The 11,618-nt window shown below is 39.8% G+C and overlaps 1 protein-coding gene across 4 annotated transcripts; it reads right to left on the bottom strand.

Moving 5' to 3' along the window:
• Window positions 1-1,013: 1,013 nt before the first annotated feature.
• On the bottom strand, window positions 1,014-11,178 carry LOC121569678 (coatomer subunit zeta-1). 4 transcript variants are annotated; one of them, XM_041880821.2, is made up of 10 exons: window positions 11,072-11,178; window positions 8,954-9,022; window positions 8,707-8,791; window positions 7,803-7,897; window positions 5,903-5,958; window positions 5,107-5,184; window positions 4,752-4,803; window positions 3,701-3,739; window positions 2,840-2,872; window positions 1,014-1,930 (listed from the first exon to the last, which is right to left on the bottom strand). In XM_041880821.2, the coding sequence occupies exons 1-10, from the start codon at window positions 11,129-11,131 to the stop codon at window positions 1,883-1,885; spliced, it is 615 nt and encodes a 204-aa protein (XP_041736755.1). In that variant the 5' UTR covers window positions 11,132-11,178; the 3' UTR covers window positions 1,014-1,882. The 4 variants fall into 4 exon arrangements, with proteins under 4 accessions (XP_041736755.1, XP_041736756.1, XP_041736757.1 ...); XM_041880822.1 differs by having other exon boundaries at window positions 7,803-7,894; XM_041880823.2 differs by lacking the exon at window positions 2,840-2,872.
• Between the last annotated feature and the right edge of the window lie 440 nt (window positions 11,179-11,618).

The raw sequence follows: 11,618 nt of genomic DNA, 5'->3' as shown, positions 1-11,618 counted from the left end.
ATTAATTCATTTTTGTTGTCGTTAAAACGAATGAATGGCCCACTGTAGCCTAACACAACTTACAGCTTACAGGCCCTGTGTAGTGAACATGTTCCCTTTGTCTTCCCTATTTTACATTTATATTCATATAGGTATATTTTAAAACGCGAGATTGACAAGCGTTTTGAAGCGTGTGTAGCCTATAATACAATTTTGAATTTATAAATGCAAACGAAAATAGGCTAAACACGAATGGCAGTAAAATTGCATATAAAAACTCAAGATTTAGAGTTAACTCTATTTTTTAGATGTGTAGACTAAATAAATATATTTTCATCTGTTTCCGTTTCTTCCAATCCGTCTATGAAAGTAGCAGGTGCTCCTTGTACATTTGGATAAAGTGTTCATTTGAAGAGACCTACATGCCCTCTTGCCATCAAATTCGTTCAACATTATAATTTCAGAATCGAAATAATTCTTAAACCTATAATAATGTTTTCCAATTATATAATAGCGTACCTGTTCTACCAATTCCTAAATCTAAAGCATCGCAATTTAATCTAAATAGGCCTACAAGCAACTTTTGTATGCTATTCAATTTCTTCACATAGACTATACCATTCGCCCCAGACACATCTTCGTTGTCTATGGTTAATTTCCCTAATTACGGCCTATATTGAACAATTAAAACGATATTGACCGCAGAGTGATATGGAATACAGAAAGCTCCACCCTGCACCAGACACGTCCAATCACATTTTGAGACTTAACATCTGAAACGCTTCATTGGCATTTGATATGAAGGCGGGGGATGTTGACGTAAGACCCTGACGTCCAATCAAAACAGATACCACACCCCTTGTCTCATGAATATTAACTACTTAGATTACCGTTCAAAATATTCATTTCAAAAGACACTATGGGCTACAGCCATCACTGCTCACAGGAACCCTTTTCGAGGAAAGAAGAAAAAATATATTGTGTAAAATTAGATATGATAAATATGGAACAAGAGCCATTTTGACAACACAAAATACAAAAAAATATATTTTAATCAGCTTGACAACAGGCAGACTAAAATTAGAAAAAAATCTGCCAATAGACATCAACAAAACGAACAATGATTAGCCTACTTGATAACATGTAAACAAAATATTATCTATCGTCAAATATTATCCATCTTAGTCTTTGGCGTTAAAATTAGGAAATATTCAAATAGTTTATTTGTCCATCATAGGCTAGTAACAAAATATATTTTATTCTTATGGTCCTAATGGTGTTCTCAGTGCTTTAGAAAAAACACAGGTCTACCTACCTATGCCAACTTCGTTTTATTATGAACACACAATAATTCTAAAATATAAATTAACATGGGGTAACCTGACTTTCAACAACAAACAGGACTACTGTAACACCACCGGCTATTGCCTTTTTCTGTTAAACTTACAAAGCTTTAAAATGTAGTATAACAAAACTTAATATTTAAAGTTCACTGTAACATAACTTCATAATTACTGGCATGAATTTCCCTCTTTGAAGCCTAAGCAACAGTGTTTCCATAGTTTTGTAGGACTGCACACATTACAACAAAATTAAGTTTTCTTGGTTTGGTTCAAACATTTCTTTACAGAGTATTTTGGAGGGTTAAGGGAAATTAACAAAATCATATGCTATAATCTAGCATATCTTCCCGATTTTTATTGCAAATCAAATAAATTAAACACATTATTTCCAATATAATACAGTTTGCCTTCATAGGAAAAACGGCCGTATTTGACACTAATTACCATAAATATAGCCTATTTAAGCATAAAACGCTAAATACACCACTTACTATGTACACATAAATTCGTACTGTCCATTCTACTGTAAGACATTTGACGTTTGAACAGGCATGTGTGGATCATTTGAGTATTGACCACTTTATTTGTTCCTTGGCAGACTGCATTATCTGGAGAGAAAAAACCAGAAAGAACACCTTTTCAGATTGAGTGGAAAATCAACATTATCATAGATCATTAATAGTAGCCTATTATATTATACTGTAGTAGTCTGTTATATTTATAGTTGATTGTGACACACTTCAACCAATAGGTGTCACTATTGCATTCATGTGAATTTCAATGGAACTCCTCACATGTTCATATTTTACATGAAATATGAGCTCCTTAAAATGTGTAAGTGTATTTTGTGTAGTAGACACACAAACGTCAGCTTCTCTGTGCAGACTTAAATGCATTTTCATCTTGCTTAGAAACACAATTTAATCATATTCAACATCAGTAATGACCTGTGTGCCTCAGTGATTTATAAATGTCACTCTTCCTGCTAAAATTAAATTCCACAAGAGAAACAACTGCATTTTTTGGGCTGTTGAAACAGAGATGCATAGCATAGAACTATGCACCAGGGGGCGCAAGGAACCCAGCTAAAATTATGAACTTGTGTCTAGTGTTTAGTGTCTACGTCTAGTAGTTTACTGTTTAGTTTAGTGTTAGTGTTTAGTGTTTTAGGTTTATTGTCTAGGTCTAGTGTTTATATATAGGCACCATGACAATTCCATGTCTATTAGAGGATAGACATTATTGTCATTGAACGTTTGGTTCCAACATGGGAGAGAAACTACCACAAGGCAAATGGTTAATGAATAGCTTTGGATATGAACCCTTCCCTGCAAGCAGGGTCTGACTCAGGAGTACAGGGTAGTCTGAAAGTCACACATAGAGATGACCAGTATAGAACAGCCATGATGTGTCCATTCTATATACTTCATAACTATCTGCAACATTCTGGTCTTCTGACCAAGCCCCAGGAGACTCAAAATGTCCCATGTTGGAGGGTGAGGAGTGAGAGGACTTACATTGGAGGTCATAGCCAATTTGTCCGTAATGTGCTGTGAGGGTTAGAGCAGAGGGTTAGGAGAAGAAGGAAAGAGGAAGTAACAGGCAGAACATTGCATGAGGGTAAGAGCAATTCAGCAGCCATGTTGATCATGCAATGTGAGCCATTCCATTATTTACTATGCAGGTCATCAAATCCAGATGCAGGTTAGTATATGCTGGCAAAGCTGGCAAATCTCCTAAATGATATTGAAAGCATTCTGTATGAATGCAATGTGTTTGGCACTCATAAATAATATATTATTCAAATGGATGAATATTTGTATGAATGCAGTGACTTTAGTCAAATTGAAATCATATTGTAGTATTGATAACATATCATATAACTGGACCATATCATTTAGACCAACCTTCAAACAATCAGGTATTATGAGTAGTAATATTTGATCAATTTCAAATTGAACAATACTGGGAGACAATTATCCATGTGTTGTGTACTGTGGCTTTATTCTACAGTACATTTAGTATAGAAATTATGAAAAAGGGTAACTGGAAAGATAAGAATCAGTGTTGGGGTCAATTCCATTTAAATTCCAGTCAATTCAGAAAGTAAACCAAATTCTAATTCCAAAGCATTGAAGATAATTGGAATTGGAATTTCAGTGTACTTCCTGAATTGACTAGAATTAAAATGGAGCTGACCTCAACCCTGATAAGAATCATGTTACAGTTTATATGCAATTAATGTATATGACAGTAGAATAGAAGGTTATGTCATCAGGTATAAACTGAAATTAATGGCTAAAGCTCTATCAATAGAAAAGATAAGCATGCTATACATGCAGGGTGACATTGCTTTGTGTGTGTGTGTGTGACCTCACCTGAGCCACGCTCTGCTCTGACAGTGGGTTCTCATCCGCCTGGAATAGAAACAGTAAAAGAAAGAAGGGACATGACGTCATAGCAATCAAACACACACACACACACACACACACACAACACACAAACACACACAACACACACCATTAGGGGCTATATGTGTGTAAAGAGTCAAACACATAAAGCAAGCAACAACTGTAAGATAACATAATGCCCTAAAAACAGTCATTTGATGCCTTGCAATTGCTAATGTAAATGCACTCTGACACTGGTGAATGCGTCAGTGACCACCGCAATCCAATTAATATGGCTGCCTCACACATAATACGCATTGTGCAACGGAGTACTACAAAGGGCCCTGCTGCTCTTAAGGTGTACCAACACCTATGGTATTTCCTGGAACCCCATACGGACTAATTGAAGCACTCTTGGCAACCTCAGGCTAACCACTGACAAACCACAGCAGGACACAGACTTAGTGGACGGCTGATCCAACGTTATGAGGTGGTTTCCTGGGGGTTATCAGAACCTAAAGTGGCATGCTCTCTCACCATGCAGATACCTGCACTGGATCTCCCCCTCCCTCCCTCTCTATCCCTCACTCTCCCTCTCTGGTTGTAGGGGCAGTCTGTTGCTATGCACACTGGCTTCTGTCCGTCTGTCCATCAATGTTACCAACGATGTAATCAAAGAGGTCGAAGCCGTAGGCTTGCTCTGAATCACCCAGCTGACAGTGTGAGTAGATGGGTGGGGGTGGGGAGAGAGAGGACACGTAAGAGGAAGATGGACTTGGGTGTTGAGGGGATGTTGGGGGGGGGCATTTGGTGTTCAATGTGACATAAAATGGGTTCATTAATTTTCCTCGAACATACAGGTTATCAAAGTCCACAGCAATCCACTAAACACAATCCCTACATCTCCATATCAGTCGGTCCTAAAATATAAAATATCACAATTTCCTTTAGTCATCTGTATCTGCGAGTATTGTACCCATATCAGAATCCATGTATTAATCCATACAGTAGACACAGTCAGTGACTGTAGCTGTCTTACCCTGTAATTGACCTTCTGGATGACCTGTTGGGGATCGCTCTCCAAGATCACCCTGGTAACACAATGGTAGGGTCAGTCACTCAGAGAACACAACAAGATATTGTACCAGTAACTCCCAACTCCATCCCCTGAATGATACCTCAAATCAAAGTTTATTGGTCACGTACACAGTTTAGCAGATGTTATAGCGGGTCCAGCGAAATGCTTATGTTACTAGCTCCTAACAATGCAGTGTCAAACAAGGACAAATAATCGGAATTGTTTTCTAAACAAGAAATCAAGAAATGTCGGAACGAATCCAATTATCAACCCAAATAGCACTGTAACAGTAATCCAAATGCAATCTATACGTTACCCCCCGTCGATAATTTCATCCACTACTAAGAAGACTCCGTCCATGTTGTCCAGTAGAGACCTTCTCTCCACATTTTTCCTGTAAGTAAGACAACTTGATTGACTGACTTGAATTGTAGTCAGTATGTGGAGCCAACAGGGATGAAATCTGTGATTGGGTCTCATATTGTTGCCTTGTGATCAGAAATGTATGGTGCACTCCTGCTCATATCACCTTAGGCTATTCTGTACATTTCAAACACTGACTTAAATCAACTTCCTGTAGTACCAGTTGTCAAGGTTTGAAATGATACAGAACAGTTGGCATTTAAAAAATAGAAAACTGCATTAAAGGAGGGGAGAGAGGGAGCAAATAGATCCATTCACTCTCTCTCCCTGCCTGCATTGCTACTGCATTGGTTTCTATGGTAACGGCACCAGCCCCTGTCAAGCTGTTCCACTTCACTGAGAGGGCTACGGGTGTGTCACTGTCATCCCATCATAATATAACCCAAAATAAACTAATCACTAACTTATTGCAGGTTTCAACTGATACGGTTCACCATGTCTTGAACGCATGAAGGAAACAATTCCACCAGAGCTACTCAAATCTGAAATTAACTTATTTCTAATTTTGTTGACCTGTCCCCATATTTACTAGAGTGATGTTTTCACTAATTATTTACAATATTTTTTCAAATAATCGTTTCTTGCATTGATGTTGACTTTGTTACGTTTTTCTCCTCGATGTTTCTACAATTGTTAGCCCCTAAAGGTTGACCGACCATCTTCAACATAGTCCACACTTGTACACTTACCTTAGGATTTGACTGAGGGACTCAAACAGACAGTTCAGTACAGCCATGAGCATAAGCTATAGGAAGAGAGAGCAGGGCAGTGGAGGAGGGGAGGATGAACGGAAAACAAGAGAATTGAGAGGTATAGATGGAAGCCAGGAGAAGTAAACAGAGAAAGGGTGTGGGAAAGTGAAAGGGACAGAGAGAGGGAGAGAGAGAGCGAAAGGTCAGGTGTAGTTGAATCACTCTGCTTGTTGTTTATGAATGCCAATATGCCATAAAGGGACTTGTCTTTCGCTAGCAACGTACATAGCAACAAGAAGTGCTGAAGATAAACAAATTATCAGCCATTTATTCTCATGGGCATTTGCTATATATAGAGTCTCCAATGATGACGTCATGCCGACAAATGACCAGTGGCATGTATTCATGGATGCCAAGGGAAGCCAGGCTTCCCCCAAAAATGTACCAATATATATATATATTTTTTAAACATAAAATACATTTAGCTTTTGTCTCGCTGTGTTTCATAATTTGCCTTCAATTCGCAAGAGGCTGAATGTATCTCACAGAAGAAAGCATCCGAGCGAGCAAAACAGCGACCCTCTGTCTCTCTACGTGTAGGCCATCCATCTGATGCTGTCTGGTCCAAACGAGTATGACATTGTTGCCGCCCGTAGCATTGAATGCAAAGGAAGCCAGCCAGCATTTGGCCTCCCTTGATAAAAAAAATATATAACAAATTAGCCAATCAGCGTTGAGATAAACTGAGCGAGCTCAACTGTGAATGGTCCTGGCACATCAAAAAAAGTGTCCAAGGAAGCCAGCTTGGATTTTGGTGTCACTCCTATCAAATCGCATTGAGAGCATACGTCATTGACAGAAACAACTTGAATTTAGCCAGCTAGCTAAAACTGGTCCTTTCCTGAATTAGCCATGGATGGAAATAGGGATTTGGACTTGTGGTTTTACTTAATTCTCCATACTGGCCAATGATTATAACGGCAATTCTGATCCAGCCATTAATTCATACATTGTTGTGCCCTTGGCCTGAGAGGATGAAAGTTCAATATGTAGCTAGATGTAGAAGGCTAATGTTAACTAGCTAACGTTGTCCATGAATGGCAGTTAGGCTAGCGAGCAAGCATTTTAGCCAGGTAGCCTAGGACAACAAAAAATAAAAGCATGTATTGTATGATAGAATGATAGACCGTTTTGTCAACATGAAAGAGAGGAGGATGGCATTGGTATTTCTCTACAAGTAGTCAACATGTTTTTCTACTTGCACGAACGCGCACGCACACACATTCGCACACACACAGAAATCAGAACCATGGACAGCCACATAATATTTAGCTTATGTTGATTGGACTAATTTGTTTTTGGTATCTTTTAGTTGTCACTGTATTAGACTAAGCAGGGGTGATTTGATGAGGTTGAATTGTTGAAGTTTAAATGGTGCTGGAATAGTGGAGGCAGCACTTTGTGGACTTCACCGGACAGAGGTTGGTCTCCGGTTGTTTGATTAAACAAAGGTGTGGTTAAATTGTCTCTGCCTTTAGGCCTATTTATATCACGGTCGCAAGGAATATGAATGAACAGGTTATGGAGCAAACAACGCAATTACCACAACACATAGGTTGTAATGTGGGGGGGGGGTCTTGGCTTCCCCAGTGATTCGGCCCATCCACCGCTACTGCAAATTACATGTTGCTTTCTGAGATCTGAATCCTAAATTGATATGTGAAGGCTTAACTCAGACTTTGTGTGAATTATGCATTGACGTCAATGGAAGACTTGTGCAAAAACTTGAGTTGCATGCGGACTGCGGATCTCAAGTCAGGATTCAGGCCATAATGTATAGTCTTTGAAGCACCAGTCTAGCCTTGTACTCCTTCTGCATCTGAAGCACATTACCTACCTCATTCTCCTGTGCACTGCCCGCCACGTAGAAGAACAGGTCAATGCTGCACTTATACACGATCGTCATCCCCTCCACGAAGGCAATCTCATCTGCTTAGAGATAGAATGAGAGAGAGAGAGAGAGAGAGAGAGACGCTGAGATTTCAAGCCACCAAGTGATCTTTATTGCAACATTAAAGCACATCCACACCTTATTCACATATACAGACATACCCAATTGTGAGGTTTTATGGATGTCTCCAATAATGGAGGCTTCCAATTTAAAATGTGAGTGTTGTCATATAAAATGCTAAACTCCTATGTGTGTGGGGAAGAAGGGATGGAGAGGGAGGAGGGATGCAGAGATAGAGAGTGGGCATCCTCCTTAGGGGCAGGTGGACCCGGGGTGTCGGATGACTGCTGTGAATTTCATTGGAACAAAAGAGCATGAGAGCTGTCTGTCGCTGAACTGCTTCCCTCCCCTTTTGTTCACTGTAACGTGAGCTTGGAGGACTGAAGAACCAATACTGTTTCTCATGTTTTAGACAAACTAACCAATGAGGGTTGAGCCGCAGGCTAATGCTATACAGCTAACACTGTATCTTGGTTTTCTATGGTGGAGGATACACAAAAGGTGTGTGAACAACGGGTCCTGACCAAATAATGCTTTACACATAGTTTCCTATTAACGTGAAGCCAAAGAAGACTGGTACACATATGCATTGATTTACATTATGATACTCTTGATACTGATTTCCCTGATGGTGCACATCTTCTCAACTCTCTCATCACATTGTTAGAAGCTTCTTCTTTTTTTATCTTAGTGGTTCATTAAAACTATGATATGGAATATAATATCAGGCCTCATGCTCAGCATCCACTCCCAATAGTCTCCTGGGACATTTTTATGGGGCAAAACGTACTGTCAGCTTTGTGTGTCTTGTTGAAAACGTTCTTTTCAAAGTTCTTCTGCTCCTTCATGGAGGGGTAGAGCCCTGTGTCGTAGTACTAAAACACAACAAAGACAGAGATTAGATGCATTAGTTATGATTAATACACCATCTACAACAGTGCCCATTTGAGGCAGTTATTTGGGGCAGTTCTCACAATGTCTGGACTACACAACAATAACCAATGTGAGTCACTATTGGACAACGGTTATTAGCCTACCTTTGATAGAAGTCTATTGCCATCGTTGTCCAAAATGAAGACAGCTTTCACTGTGTACAGTGTGGGTTCCTGAAAGACAGTATGACCACATGTTGACCAGAATAAAGGACAATTTGCATTTCCATAGGAACACATTCCTAACAGTTATTAATAGAACATTGATGATGATGATATTGGTGATGATAATAAAATCTAGTCAAGTTATTCAAAAACATGAGGAATATGACAATATCAGGAAGAGATCAAATCAAATTTTATTTGCCACATGCGCTGAATACAACAGGTGTAGACCTTACAGTGAAATACTTACTTACAAGCCCTTAACCAACAATGCAAAAGTGTTAAGTAAAAAATAGATGAGTAAAAAACAAAATATAATTAATGAGCAGCAGTAAAATAAAATAGCAGTAGGGAGGCTATATACAGGGGGTACCGGTACAGAGTCAATGTGCGGGGGCACCGGTTAGTCGAGGTAAATTAGGTAATATGTACATGTGGGTAGAGTTAAAGTGACTATGCATAAATAATAAACAGAGTAGCAGCAGTGTAAAAGAGGGGGTTGGGGTGGGGTGGCAATGCAAATAGTCTGGGTAGCCATGATTAGCTGTTCAGGAGTCTTATGGCTTGGGGGTGGAAGCTGTTAAGAAGCCTTTTGGACCTAGACTTGGCGCTCCGGTACCGCTTGCCGTGCGGTAGCAGAGACAACAGTCTATGACTAGGGTGGCTGGAGTCTTTGCTAATTTTTAGGGCCTTCCTCTGACATGTGAGTGTAGATGTCGATGGTCCCAGATCCTTGAGTTCATTCCATCCCACGGTGGCTTGGATGAACCGGGCCAAAGTTCTGTTATGCACTGACTACCACAGACTCAGAGCCTAAGTGTATCACAGAACTTGGGCCAGGAACATCAAATTCAGGACTTTAGACCTTGAATTGAGATGAACTGGAGGAAAGTCCAACCAGTCATCCAGATGTCTGTGCCAATTAGAAACAGTCAACAGTGGAACTAATTCCTTTAACAGTTCAATGAGGTGCAGGTGTCAAGTCACCAGTCCTATGGTCCTTTGTGCAACATTCTTTTATGCATTAAGCACACTGAATATCAATTTCAAGAGTGCATAACTTATGAAGTCCACATCCAGTCACTGTACTGTGCAGCTATAATGACTCTGCCTACTAACAGAAAACACTGCCAATTTACATAGTGCAATTCATCAGTTAAAATCATATCAGTTAAAAAAAAGGTATATATAGATCTTTGAGGCTGAGGGTCAAGTACAGCAGGTTGGTTCATCAACCTGCTCTGCTTGTTTTATTCAAAGTTTAAATTACAGTTTAAAAAAATTACTTGCAAAGTCGAAACGTAAACCTTAATTTATCTTAGTGCAATGATCAACTGTCTAGAGTTTAGTTCAAAAGTGTAAAATTATTCTATGCATATTTTGTTGAAAACCCCACCTGTGGAATCAAGTTTTTGGTAAGTGTAAAATGCTGCGCAACGCACCTCCTCCGGTTGAAACCAAATATCGTAGACGTGGCACACAATATGTTCAGTGTTCACCCTTCAGTGCTTGGGCAGGCTGATGTCACAGTTATAATAAATGTATGTATAATGGATAGCCGACAACTCATGCCATTCATTTAAGTGTAAATCATAACAAGTTAGGTTATAATCGCAGATATGTGACATGGGGTAGCTTTTCAGACAGTATGCCCCTCTCTCTGGGAGAATTTGGCAACTGTTCGAGTTTGTATAACAGCAATTGCCCCCTTGACGATGAAAAAGTGCAACACATGTTGCTGCTGGTTGTGGAATTACAGTACGCTACACTCAAATGGCGCATAGACTACATTCAGATTACAACGATAGTCGTGCAGAATACAGTACCTCCTAATGTCTCCTATCGTACCTGAAAATGTTAGATCCAGCCAGTCAGAGACCTAAAAAAATCACTTCTTAGGCTGGCCATTACGCAAAATACTGAATACAACATTTTACACAGCAAAGGGCTATAATGAATGCTATTCAAGCAATGGCCGACGAGGCCTAATCATGCATTTGCAAGGTAATACTCGTTTAGAAATATGTATAAAGCTCCATATCCCTACCGATTGCTTACCAGAGACGCGATCTCCATAGTGGTTCTCTGGTGTTGACGTGGACAGGTTTGAGCTGTCATTCTAGTAGACCTCGCAAAATCCTCTGACTCATGGGTAGGCGGATCCTCTGCTGGCGGAGAGGAGGCTCCGCGAAACCAGTCCCTCATTCGGCCATGTTGGCTCCCTCTAGCTGTTCGTGAATTATGTTCGGGCCTTGTTCTCTAGGAACCACAATGGTGTCAGTTTCTTATAGTGGTGCTTTTACGCGTTACTCCAAAATTAATACCGATAAGGTTTTGGTGACTTCACCTACTTCGTATGGCCAAGTAGTGCATTATGGGACATTATGTATATAAATCATATCAGTAGTAATCTCATGTGTATAGTATATGTCATAAATGAACTACTCTTGTTACAAGTGATAGCTACTTGATGTAGCTCAGTTGATAGAGCATGGCGTTTGCAACGCCAGGGTTGTGGGTTCAATTCCCACGGGGGGGCAGTATAAAAAAATATGTATTCACTAACTGTAAGTCGCTCTGGATAAGAGCGTCTGCTAAATGACTA

This window comes from Coregonus clupeaformis, unplaced genomic scaffold (genome assembly GCF_020615455.1).
Source record: "Coregonus clupeaformis isolate EN_2021a unplaced genomic scaffold, ASM2061545v1 scaf0027, whole genome shotgun sequence".
Lineage (NCBI taxonomy): Eukaryota > Metazoa > Chordata > Actinopteri > Salmoniformes > Salmonidae > Coregonus > Coregonus clupeaformis.
Note: the sequence above shows the minus strand (reverse complement) of the source record. Positions and strands in the feature narration are given on the sequence as shown.